General features: G+C 49.3%; 1 protein-coding gene across 10 annotated transcripts in view; it reads right to left on the bottom strand.

The window, feature by feature from the left end:
• NTM (neurotrimin) overlaps nucleotides 1-13,613 on the bottom strand; it is a 731,054-nt gene that overhangs the window by 23,709 nt on the left and 693,732 nt on the right. For all 10 annotated transcript variants that reach the window (XM_030538348.1, XM_030538346.1, XM_030538347.1 and 7 more), the window contains 2 exons: nucleotides 4,928-5,062; nucleotides 3,379-3,499 (listed from right to left, as the gene is read on the bottom strand). In XM_030538348.1, coding sequence (XP_030394208.1) covers nucleotides 3,379-3,499; nucleotides 4,928-5,062 — 256 coding nt within the window. The remainder of the gene's footprint in view (nucleotides 1-3,378; nucleotides 3,500-4,927; nucleotides 5,063-13,613) is intronic.

The following is a 13,613-nucleotide window of genomic DNA, read 5'->3' as shown; positions in this document are numbered from 1 at the left end:
GCACATCAGAGAGCAGACCCAGAGCGGACTTGGTATGAGTGGAGCTATAGTATGGGGTTCTGCAAACATGTTGCTGAACTCCCTGGTGCCTGCAAAGACTTTCACAGAGAGGAGACAGGAGAGAGAGTTAGATGGAGATGTAGGGAACTGAGTGAGGATTGTGTAGTGAGAATGCCTGGGACATCATGTGGGATGGATGAAATGGTCTGGTGGGGACTCACAGAGATGGGAGGAGCTGGCATCGCTCTCAAGGGACACTGCTGAGGTACTACAGAGAGAAAAGACCAGGGGGACAACTGGTAGAGGAAGAAGCCCTGCGTGGGACTGGAGAGAGGGGAATTGGAGAGACGCCAGGAGCCTTTCATCCAGTCACCAGCTCCCCCAGAATTCCAGCAAAGTTCAGGCCTAGCCCAGAAAAAGGTCGGAAACTCAAGTCTTGCCTTGATTTGAGCCAAATCGATTTGCCCCACCCTGATTGCCAAAGGAGTGATGAGTTTAATCCTGTAATTCGATTCAAACTAGGACCCAGGAAAGCCCGCTCTAGAGACCCCATTTCCAGCTGGCAGAGCATGGCATGTGCCTGGCTAGGCTCTGGGAAGATTGTGAAATGGCAGAAAGCCCTCTGTATAGGAACACTAACCCTAGCTCCAGGTATCCTACCCATAGGAACCCGAACCCTAGCTCCGAGTACCAGGCCCATAGGAACCCAAATCCTAGCTCCGAGTACCAGACTCATAGGAACTTCAATCCTAGGTCCAGGTACCAGGCCCACAGGAACCCCAATCTTAGCTCCAAGTACCAGATCCATAGGAACCCCAATCCTAGCTCCAGGTACCAGACCCATAGGAACCCTAACCCTAGCTCCGAGTACCAGACCCATAGGACCCCCAATCCTAGCTCTGAGTACCAGGCCCATAGGAACCCAAATCCTAGCTTCGAGTACCAGACCCATAGGAACCCCAAACCTAGATCCGAGTACCAGGCCCACAGGAACCCCAGTCCTAGCTCCGAGTACCAGACCCATAGGAACTTCAATCCTAGGTCCAGGTACCAGGCCCACAGGAACCCCAACCCTAGCTCCAAGTACCCTACCTAGAGGAAACCATAGGGCAGGGATGAAGAAGGCAAGCCGAGGAGATGGGTCACAGCTGGATCATGCTGCCCTCTCTGGCTAAACGCAGTGTGGTGTGACATCATTTGCAGGTCTTCCATTCACTGATTTTTTTGTTTCGGTGTTTCACAACTCACTCGCCCTCCTCCCCAGCATCTCTATTTCTTCAGGCACTCTGGTCTTTTTTTTTTTTTTTACTAGCTAATTCCTCCCAGTGGGCGCCTGCTCTTCATTACCATCACCCCAGCTTGCTTTGGGTCTTGTCTGACAACTCTCACTAGCACTTGGCTTCAGTATGAATATGAATGTTATTCATATTAGCGGTTTAAAGGCCAGTGCAGTATGGCCTGCTTCTGAAAAATGCATAGCCTGACGGGAAAAATATCCTCCAATTAGTATTTTAAACCCATTTCTCCATTCCTGGGATGTGCTTAACACAGAAAACAAATGAAACAACACTCACAGTTGGTGTAGGGCCTACAAAAAGAGAGATCTAGTTAAGCTTACACTGATAGATTCTCATAGGATCTGAGCGTCACACAAGCTGTTTTAATGTATTTATCTTCACCACATCCCCCAGGAAGTTATCCCCATTTCGTAGAAGGGAATGCAAAGCACAGAGAGGTTAAGTGACTTGTCCGAGGTCCCACAGAACAGTGGCATCGGTGGGAACTGAATGCGAGTCTCACAAATCCCAGGTTAGCACCCTAGTCAGCAGACTATCCTCCTCCATTTCCCATCGGGGCATCTTTCTGGCATGATAAGGACCTTACGTTTTGTCTGTCATTTTAAAGGATCTGGACCGAGAGCATCTTTAGTCTTAAAGCCTCTGCATTTTCCCATACCCCCAAAGCCTGGATTTGTGCTTCCAATAATACTCTTGGCACTTTCAGGCAAGAAGCCACACAATCTTAACCAAGGAGGAGAATTATTTTTGCTCTCATTTCACAGATGGAGAAAAGGAGGCACAAGGAGCGTAATAGTTTGCCCCACGGTCATCCAATGGGACACTGATGGTCAGGAACTGAAGCTAGGTTAATTGACTCTCAGCCCACTTCTGTAACCACTGGATCACACTGCCCACTTTAGCCCACCAATGCCATTTACACATGCAGCACGGGGCATGCACATCTGAATTCAGGGTAGGATGACCAGATGGCCCTGATTTTTGGGTCTTTTTCTTATATAGGCTTCTATTACTCCCCCACCCTGTGACAATTTTTCACACTTGCTGTCTAGTCACCCTAATTTAGGGAATCTGAATTTAGAGAGCAGATTCAGGCCACTTTGAAAACAAATGCCCAGAAGATCCATTCCCAGGCAGGAAAACTAGCCTAGGAGTTCAGATACTCTATATTGTAGAAAGATGAATTAAATATAAATTCATGGCCTGATTTTAAGATGAGTCAAACAACTGCAGGTCTTGCTGGAATGGATGGGTGCTGCACATGCTCAGCACCTGTACAGATCAGGTTATTAGTGCAGACTTGGGCCCAATACAAAAATCCAGATTCGAACCTGACCTAAGTTGGGGGGAAATCTGGCTCAGAATCCAGATCAGACTTTAGCTGCTGGCTCCTGTGTTTATAAAGGTCTGATTCAGCTGGATCTGAACACCACCAGTCTTTGAACTATGGGCAAGTTTGCATCCGGATCTAAACACACCACCTTGGGCACATCTCTAATTAGCTGCTGGTCTTTGCTCCCAGGAGCACTGGCCTCTTTATCTCTGCAAAAGCCTCTTTTTAAAGGGCTAAACGAGATTTGGGGAGAGTAAATGGCTCGGCAATCTGGCTTCCTCTGTTCTCCTCGTCATTTAATTAAAACATCTGGGACAGAGGGATGCTCAGTATTTAATTATTGTTTCCCCTGCCTGGATATAGCACCTGGATGCACTGGATGGGGAGGCTGGCCGCCTTCTCTGCCCCTTCCTTGATATGCTGTTTTCATGGCTCTTTTTGCCGCTGTGAGTGTGTGTGGGGGAGATGGTGTGGAATCGCAACAGAATCTTGGTGCCTCTTACAACAGCACTACAACAGAGTGGTCTATTCCCCACCTCCACTCTCCTGCAGTGAGAGTGTGGCTGTCACAAAGACAGGGTGAAATCAGGTCACTGACCCCTCTTTCCAGGCTCAACCACTCCGGCTTTGTTCAAGGTAAGTGGAGCCCTGGGAATGGCAGCAAATAGTTTTTCTGCTGGAGCGGATGCCACCTGCAAGATCTTTCTGTCCCCCCCCCCACCCATATACCCTGTTGGATTCACCAACCTTTTGTCGTCCTTGTACCACTGGAATTCTGCGGCAGGGACGGCGGAGGCTTCGCACTGAAGAATGCCCTTCTGCCCCACGGGCACCCCGGTGCTCTTGGCGTCCGAGATGTACGGCGGGTCTGCGGGGACATGAGGGCGTGTGGGTTTCTCCCCCGGGCCTCGGAAAACCCTTCTTTTCTGCCTTCACTCCACAAGCCTCTCTTTCTTCCCCACCTCGTGGGCTGAGCCAAATGAACCGGCTAGAGGCAGAAGGTCCCTGTGCCAGCCGCCCTCCCCTAGCCAACAGGAGGTCTGTTCCCCGAGCCGGTCCCAGTTCCTGCCACTCAAGTGCTGTTTTACAGGCCTGCAAGGAACTTCACGCCCAGTGCTCAGGCAGATGGAAAGAGAATGACCCCAAACCTCATTCTGTGTCTCTAGCCAGCATGGGCTCTTCCATCTGTCTGCCCCAGTTCACCAGCAGCACATGCTTATTGGAGCCTCTGGTTCTCTCCACTGCTAACAGTTGTGTTCCTTTGGCGTGACTGCATGTGACTTCGTGTGTGCGTGGGTGAGCCCGTGCGCCTGTGTGTGCCCATACTGGTGAGTGCATTCACATATGTTTGTGCATGTGTGTGAGCTCATGCACACATTTGTTTGTACATGTGGGTGAGCACATGCACATGTTTGTGAATGAGTGTGTGCACATGTTTGTGCATGTGCGTGAGCGCAAGCACAGGTACTTGAGCATATGTGTGTAAACGCATGCACCATGTGTATGCTTTTTGAGCACGGGTGCTCCTGTGTGTACCACAGTGTCTACATGGAAGTGCATGCCCCCTGTGTGTCTGTGCCTGTGTGTGTCTGAGTGCACACACTGTGTGTGTATGCAGAGGAGTAGGGTGCCAGGAGGGCTGAGTTTTCTCTTAGCAGCAGCATTTCTGCTCATTATTTGTTTTTAAATTCCCACTTGCTGCTCACTTCCCGCTTCACTTCTCCCCTGAGGTTATCAACACAGCATCTCACCATGGGCTGCGAAAGCTCCCATGCACACAGAGAGCCAGGGAGGCGAGGGAGTGGGGAAAAAAAGGAATTCAAAACCCAAACGAGTGGGCAGAACTACATCTGCTAAGAAAATAGGCACTCCCCTTCCCAACCCACTCTGTGTATGCCCCAAGCCCCCTGCAAGGACACACCCAGCCCTGCCCAGCCCTTCCCTCCTGCACAGATACCCTCTGTTCCCTGAAAGGGTGCCCCCAGCCCAGCTCCCCCTTGCACAAACACCCCATTCTCCTGCAAGGACACACCCAGCCCTCCCCAAAAGACACACCCAGCTCCCCCGCAGCCCTTCCTAGCCTCAGCCACACCGAGGCCTCTGCACAAACCCCGACCATGCCCCTTCTCCTTGGGCAGCAACACGGCCCGTGTGTGACGGGACAATGATCTCTACCCCTCCCCCTGCATGGGGGGGGTGCTCTCCTTTCTTTGCCAGCCACCCTGTCTCTGCTCTCTGCCTGCCCCCAGCGTCGCCTCTGTGCTGCGGCCATGAGCTGGCGCAGGTGGTTACTTACAGTTCACGGTGACTTTCACTCTCCGGACGACGGGAGCTGCCACGTCATTGGATGCGCTGCACTCATACTCGCCAGATTGCTCCCGGGTGATCCCTGTGATCTCCAGGTATTCGTCTTCGCTCACGAAACCCACAGCTGCAGGGGCCGGAAAGAGAAGGAGAATACGGGCTAAGGAGCAGCGCCTCACCTGGGTTAACAGTTGCGTGCGTTGAAAGGCGGTGGGGGGCCCTTCAGCCGCTCTACCTACCTCCAATGCCAGTGGGGTTTCCCGACACATGAGCCCCTCCTCCCCACTCCTCCTCTTCACCCCTTTCTCTGTCTGATGCACGAGAGAAACTCAAGTGCTACAGTCCAGCCATGGAGTAATAAGGAATTGCAGAACCAGGTTTAGCAGGGCCCCATGGTGTCCCACATGCAGAAGACAGTTTCCACCCTGGTAGCATTGGTTTGGAGCCTGCAGTGTGAGAATATTCCCATCTGGGTCAAGATGGGAAAATCATTTATCAGGCCCTATGGACAAGGTCTATTCTCTCTCACTCTAGCAAGGCCCCTGGACTGTGACCCTAAAGACTTCACCCTCCGAGACGACTCGGGCACCTGCTGAACATAGGATTCTCCAGGTTAGCTCTATATAGGGAGAGCCGTGGATAAGAAGCTACCCCTTTGGTTCAGCTAACAGGCTGCCTCATCAAACCATAAAGATCATTCCAATTTGGTCTAAATGCCAGGCTTGAATCTCTGTAACTAAACACCAATGTCAGAAGGACCCTGAGCCAACAAATTCCCCTTGTCCAGGACCTTTTACCATCAGTTTGGTACTAATACAATCTGACCATTGGAAATCACCTTTCCGTCCCGAAGGATCACAACACATTCAGTTATCAGTTCATCCAGCACAGAAATGCTCTCCCCTCTGCTGTGAAATGTAGCAAATGTTTCACACTAGCAGCAAAACAGCTCCTGGCTTTACAAGAGGAAGTGCATGACACCATACACAACTGACTCTGGTGGTGGAAGTGAAGGCAGGAAGATTGTAATCACCCATGTTGGAATTTGTTCCAAGACGCCAGGCCTGATTTTCCCCTAATTTAGGGGGAAGGGCTGATGTATTTTTATAGACAACCAGGGCCAGATTTTCCAGTGAGCTCAGGGCTCCACACAGTACCAAATGGGCTGAGTTCTGTTGAAGACTTAGCCTCTCATTTATGTGCTGTGTTCTCTGGAGAGCTTTGTTTTGATACAGTCCCTGCTAGCATGCCAAGTGCACCACAGCTTGGGTATCATGGTCAGTGGAACTGGAATCAGAGGGCCCATGTTCCCTGCGGTAACTGGTATTCATGGGACACCAGAAAAAACAAGGAATGCAGGGAATTAGGCTGGAAGCAACACAGGGACACCGCAGTGCCCAGAATTTAATAAGTTCCACTTCAACTTAACCTGTGCCCACCTTCCCTCTTTGATAGTGAACCACGGGGGCAGTGTGGGAGCTGTGAGTTCCCCTGTGAGCAGCAGCTGGCAGCGTGGGCCGCGGAGCTTGGGTTGAAGCAGACAGAAACCTGGCCCCGCGATGGACCCAGTAAAAGGAGTTTGAGCTGTACACAGCCCTGGCCATGCAAGGGGACGACAACAGCGGGAAAGTAAAACTTTTACTTTACCTTACTGGGGAACAAGGCAGAGAAGTCTGCAGTGCTCTGATGCTCACCACTGCCCCAAGCCTCAGAGAAGTCCTCTGGAGAGCTACTGTTCCCCAAAGCAGAATGAAACTGTGGAGCAACACAGGTTTTTCACTAGAGACCAAGTCAAAGGATGAAAAGCCAAGGAGGCCCAATGTGCCCGGAGGTACATGCGGTGAGACAACAGCAAAGAAGAGCAGGTGGCCAGGATTCCCTACCCTTAATGAGATGCATTCCCTGTGGAAGACAGCAGGAGCAGACAAAGGAGAAGCATTCCAAGGAACATGGCAAGTTGGACCATTTTGGCAGTGTGCCCAAGAGCAGAAGGTCTTAAAAAGATTCATTCAGCCATGTACAAGAGGGGGGCAGCACATCAGAGAGTGGTGGTGACACCATGACTCTCTCTTTGAGTACGAGAGCATACCAACTTCAGGTTACCGAGATAGGAAGCAACAAGGGACCATATCGACCTCTGTGTAAGCAACCATGTTAACAGGGAAACACCCTGCATGATTTCAGCTGGATAGCAGGGCCTCCTGCAACGTGACTGGAAAATCATTGGGAAGCTGATTGGAAACCCATACTCAGAAAGTAATTATGAATTGTTCTCAGACAAGCTGGAAGGACATATCGAGTGGGACCCCACCAGGATCTGTCCTGGGTCCAGTTCTATTCAATATCTTCATAAATGATTTGGATAATGGCATAGAGAGAACACTTATAAAGTCTGCAGATGATACAGAGCTGGGAGGGGTTGCAAGAATTTTGGAGGACAGGATTAGAATTAGGGATTGATAAACTGGAGAAATGGTCTGAAATAAATAGATGGAAGTCAATAAGGCAAAGTATACCACTTACGAAGGAATAATCAATCGAACAAACACAAAATGGGAAAACATTGCCTAGGAAGGAGAACTGCAGAAAAGGAACTGGGGGCTATAGTGGGTCACAAACCAAATATGAGCCAAGCATGTAATATTGTTGCCAAAAAAAAGAAAAAAGAAAAAAGAAAAGCAAACATCATTCTGGGATAGAGTAGCAGGAACTTTGAAAGCAAGACACGAGAAGTAATTCTTCCATTCCACTCAGCACCGATAAGGCCTCAACTGGAGTACTGTGTCCATGCTTTGAGAAAAATGTGGACAAATTGGAGAAAGTCCAGAGGAGAGCGACACAAATGAGGAAAGGTCTAGAAAACATGACCTATGAGGAAAGATTGAAAAAACTGGGTTTGTTTAGTCTGGAGAAGAGAAGACGGAGGGAGGCCATGAAAATAGTCTTCAAGAATGTTAAAAGTTGTTATAAAGAGGAGGGTGATAAATTGTTCTCCTTATCCACTGAAGAAAGGACAAGAAGTAATGGGCTTAAATTGCAGCAAGGGAGATTTAGGTTAGACATGAGGAAAAGCTTCCTAACTATAAGGATCGTTAAGCACCGAAACAAATTACCTAGGGAGGCTGTGGAACCTCTGTCATTAGACGTTTTTAAGAGCAGGTTAGACAAAAACCTGTCAGGATGGTCTGGATAATACTTAGTCCTGCCTCAGTGCAGGGGACTGAACTAGATGACCTGTTGAGGTCCCATCCTGTCCTACATTTCTACAATTATATGATTTGTTGGGGGTGAATTGGACTCAAACATGTGCTTTACAAACAGCAGATGCAAGCAAATAATGTACAATGACAGCACAATGCAGCCCAGGGAAAATGTGACCTCATAACAGCTGACCCAAAATATAACAGTTGGTTCCAGCTCAACTTTGCGGCGGTAGAAGGTAAGCACCACAGATCCCTCTTGGGAAATACGGCCATGCAAGCCATGGATCCGATCAGGTTCAGTAAAAGAGGGAGTCCCATGGACAATGGAGACAATTTAAAAAGCACATGGGGATGTTTTCAAAGGCAATGGGTGCCTTGCATGAAAGCTGCAGCTAGAACTATGCCCTGCCATGGATTGGGTGTGCTTATCATGAAGGGAAATTACATGGCACTGTGTAATCCAGTACACAGGGAGCTTCAAAGTCTGCAGAGCAGAGATATCACAGCACCTGTAGAAGCCAGTACAGCCTGGGTAAGCAGCATGGTAGTAAAGAAGTTATCAGGCAAATTATGCATCTGCTTTGACCCAAAGCAACACAAATGAGTATTGAAAAGATGCCACTATTCACTGCTCACAACTTCCCAAAGCCAGAATCTTTGTGGTCTGTGACATGAGGAACAAGCTTTGGCACATGAACCTGGATAAAGAGCCTGGTATGCTCACAACGTTTGCAATGCCATTTGGTTGCCACGGATGGCCGCGCATGCTGGCGGGCATAAGCCCAGCACCAGAGGGGTTGCAGAGAAAACTCGCCCAAGCGCTGGCAGGGCTGCCTGGGGTGAAAGTAATCGCAGATGATAGCCTTACTGTAGGTGAAGGAAGCAATGATACAGGAGCAGAATGGGACCATAGCAGAGAATGACAAGTTTTTCTACAGTGATGCAGGGACAGGAACTTAAAACTCAACTGAAAAAAAATGCAACTCAGACAACATGAGGTGACATATTGGACATTTGCTCATAGCAGAGGGACTGAAAGCAGATCCCCAAAAGCTGAAGGCAGTCAGAGACATGCCAGCTCTAGTGGCTATGAAAAGGGTACAGCACTTCATAGGAATAATACATTTTCTGACCAAGTTCTGTCCACACTGGCTGCCATAAGCAAGCCCATATATCAGCTCACAAGGCAGGATGCTGAATGGGCCTGGGCAGATTCCTAACAGCAAGCATTTGACACTGTGAAACAAATTATAACAGATGCCCCTGTCCTGAAGTACTACCAGCCAGGAGAACCACTGAGACTCCAGGGTGATGCACTGGAGAAAGGATGGGGTGTATCTCATTTGCAGAAGCACTCAGTAGCTTATGCCAGCAGACCCCCTGTCACGGGGCTGTTACACTCCATCACCCCCCTGGGGGCAGGGGAGAGGTGCGTCACCGCCCCACAATCAAGTTTGAAGGGGAGCCCCGGATCTCAGGGCTGCATGGAATGTTTATTTGCCAGGAATGAATAGAATCACAGACTTTAAGGTCAGAAGGGGCCATTAAGACCACCTAGTCTGACCTCCTGCACAATGCAGGCCACAAAATCTCACTAGGGTGACCAGACATCCCGATTTTATCGGGACTGTCCCAATATTTACTTGTTTGTCCCACGTCCTGACCGATGTTGGGTCAGGACGCAAATTGTCTCGATATTTTGCCCTCCGGTGCACAAGCGGAGGGGGCTTGTGCCCTCAACTCAGCCCTGGCCCCGCCCCAACTCCGTCCCCTTCCTGCCCCATTGGATTTCTCCCCAAGTTCCCACCCTGGCCAGGCCTCTTCCCCAAGCATGCTGCATTACTCCTCCCCCCGCTCCCTCCCAGGTTTGCACGAATCAGCCCCCATCAATTTTTCCTATGCTCCAGCAGCTCATTTCCCCCCACCCCTGCTGCCGGCAACCCATCCGCCCTTCCCCCCGTGTCCCCATATTTCATGTCTCATCTGGTCACCCTAGAATCTCACCCACCCACTCCTGTATCAAACCCTTAACCTATTTCCGAGCTACTGAAGTCCTCAAATCGTGGTTTAAAGACTTCAAGGTGCAGAGAATCCTCCAGCAAGTGGCCCATGCCCCACGCCACAGAGGAAGGCGAAAAATCCCCAGGGCCTCTGCCAATCCGCCCTGGAAGAAAATTCCTTCCCGACCCCAAATATAGCGATCAGCTAAACCCTGAGCATGTGGGCAAGACTCACCAGCCAGACACCCAGGAAAGAATTCTCTGTAGTAACTCAGATCCCATCCCATTTAGTGTCCCATCACAGATCATTGGGCATATTTACCACAAATAGTCAAAGAACAGTCAGCTCTGCTCCTTGATGGAAGGCCATGGTCATGTGATAACTACCAACCACAGCCCCTTCCACTAAGGCACCAGGCTGTTGTATTGGCTCAGAGTCGGCTGAAGAGCATCATCTACTGAATCACAACCACCATTTCCTGCAGTGGTCCTTGGAGGTCTCCCAGACATGTACCAAACCTCTCCAAAGGCTCTTTGTCAGCAAGCTGGGACTGCAGCAGAGGTGGTCCAGCTGGTTCTTAGTACTGGCTGGACCCCTACCCTATGTTTATAAGGAGCATGCATTAAAAAAAATATTCAGGTTATTAATGCTATGCTTCCCGCGGTGCCATTCCTGTGTCCTGTTTCCAATGAAAAAGTGTGTTTGACCTTGAAAGAAGAAGAAAAAAAAGCAACAGCAGCTTTTTTTTAATAGCCCCTGAACTGGGAGAGAGTGGGATTTTTGTATTTCTTTGAAATCTCTCTATCGCCTTTATCAGATCTCCTGCAGCAGGGCTGCTATAATTACTGTGCAAAGCATCTCTGAGACCAGTGTCACACTTAATATTCCTATTAATTTTAAACGGGAGTCCTTGGTACATGTGTGTGGCAATTGGTGTCATATTTTAATTAGGCTTGCCCTACACCATCTGAAATTAATAATAGCTCGAATTACCAGTGTAATTTATAAATTAACATTGCTGCAGCATTAGGAAATAAATTAGCTCCAGACAGCTGTTTCTGGGATTGAGTGCCACCGGTGAGGGGAGTGCTCACAGGTCCCCCAGGGAGATGGTGCGCTTGGCTGCTGGATCTGGGGAGACGAGAGGACACCGAGTCCTGCAGCTCTCCTGCCTCTCCTCTCACCTAGGGCAATGCCACTCAGAGAAGCACCTTAATGATGGTGCGTGAGGGGGTCTGCCGTCCCAATAAGTTATGGCTCGAGGTGGGTGGCTGGTCACATCTCATGCATGGTTACTTGTGTGAATACGGAAAAGACGCACACTGCATGCTCAAATACACCCCCCACAGCTGTCCACCTCCAGTAGGCAACCATACAAGAACCCATCACTGCAGCATCTGACCAGTGACTATGATCATGTAGATTGACAGCATTCTATCTGTCCGTCTGTCTATTTATCATGCCCCGAACATTATAGTATAAAGCACCCAAATATACTCACACATCTGCATAGATACTGATGCTCATGCAGGCGCACACAGGTTCTAAGATATGCCTGTGTTCACTGCACAGAGGACTACGCAAACATGTACACGAGTATACACAGACTGCACATTAGCACAGATTTGCAGATGCGCTCATGTGTTTTCATGTGTGTGCGCATTTTGCGGAACACTTGCCATATGGCTAAACATGGCCCATGGCAATCTCTCCAGCACCCGTTACTCGCCTGGGGACCGGGAACTGTGAGTCTAAGTGGAGATGAATCCTCCTCCCTGGCAGCTAAGCATAGCTGCTCCATGGTGAGTGGCCATAGGATCTGCATAGCAGTGCATCCTCCAGCCTCATTCCTTATCCAAAGGGCCCCCTCACGGAGACTCACAGAGCTGAGCTCTGCCCCAGAGAAGAACTCCATCCCTATAATGTTTCCTCTGTTGTATAGCAGAAACATACTAATTCCACAGCCAGATGGCCCTCATCCTTTCCCCCTGCTCCGGTGGAGGGTGCAGGATTTCCCTCCTTTATGCACGTATACAAACACATATATACACAGATGAACACACATAGATAGGGGCACACCCATACGTGCTGCCTCTGTTCATCATATGATTTAAAAAGCCAATTTGCAGCCATGCGTTTCTGTGACATGGGTTTGCAGGCAATGAAATTGACGCATGGCCACTCCTTTGATTTCCATCTACATCCTGTGTCCCTGCCTTCCTCCCCTCACTCCCCACTCCTCCCCCAATACGTGTCTACTATAACCAGAATGCACACACGCCAGTCACAAACCAGCCCTAAAGTGCACTGTGTGCAGCTCAGGCTGCACTCCAGAATGTAGAAAGGGGGCGAACCACTGCATCTTTACATCATCTCAGGCTCCTCAGCACTGTGATGAATTGTTAACATCCATATGCTTCCGAGGTCCAAAGCAGGAATCCCCACCGGACTGGTTTACGACTAGAACTGCTGAGCTCATCGGTACCTAGCACAACTGAAGGACAAGATGTGAAGGCGTCACCCCCAAATCAATATCCTTTGGAGACACAAAAATTGCACTTTTCTATTCCACGGGTTGTGCGGTAACGCATGCCGCAAAAAGGGCCACCCTTTTATGGCTGACCTAGAATTGGCTTCTCAGTAGCACAGTGCTGCCTGCTGATAAAGTGAGGACACAGTCAGTGGCCTTCAGATACTTCCGTGTGCAAATTTCACTCCAGTCTCTGCAAAGCAAAGATAATGAACCACTTTCTAATTAACAAAAGTCCTTTCTCTGAGTGCATGGAAGTAGCTTAGTGAGCATGTACCTTATTGAATCTCATGCCAGAGGAATTAGCCATTGGAGTGCAGGGAACCACAGTGCTCGCGTGTGGTTTGAGCCTGTTATAAGTGAGCTTCAATGTGTTTCCTTAGCATGCAACAGACTTCGTTAAAAATTAACGGTCAGGGTCAGCCTTCCACCCACAAATGCTAGGGAAAGATCAGAGATAAAGGCTCCCAAGTCCTTCCTTTTGTGCTTTGATAGTGCAGAAGCCGGAGATAAGTGCATGATGATAAACCTACAGAGGGGTGAACCACAAAGGGCAAGGGAATCCAAGTCACTTTGGATGGGTACACACAAGATCTGATCCTTATCCAAACAATTTGGATGTCTAGAGCCTGCAAAGGCAGGCCAGAAATACAGCAGAGTACGGAGACACAGTTCTTGCACTGTATTTCAGCACTTGCTTTTGCCCTTTCAGAGACTGCAGGATCCAGCTTCGGGTATCTAGCTACTTTTGATGAGTATTATTGTAGCTTCTAGAGGCTTCACTGAGATCGAGGTTCCATTGCACTAGATGCTGTACATACACATACTGAGAGAGAGTCCATGCCCCAGAAAGCTTACAATCCAAACAGACAAGAGAAATAAAGGGTTGGAGGGGGATTGGAGGCACGGACAAGGTCACACAGCCAGGAAGAGAACCCAAGTTT

This window comes from Gopherus evgoodei, chromosome 19 (assembly GCF_007399415.2).
Source record: "Gopherus evgoodei ecotype Sinaloan lineage chromosome 19, rGopEvg1_v1.p, whole genome shotgun sequence".
Taxonomy (NCBI): domain Eukaryota; kingdom Metazoa; phylum Chordata; order Testudines; family Testudinidae; genus Gopherus; species Gopherus evgoodei.
Note: the sequence above shows the minus strand (reverse complement) of the source record. Positions and strands in the feature narration are given on the sequence as shown.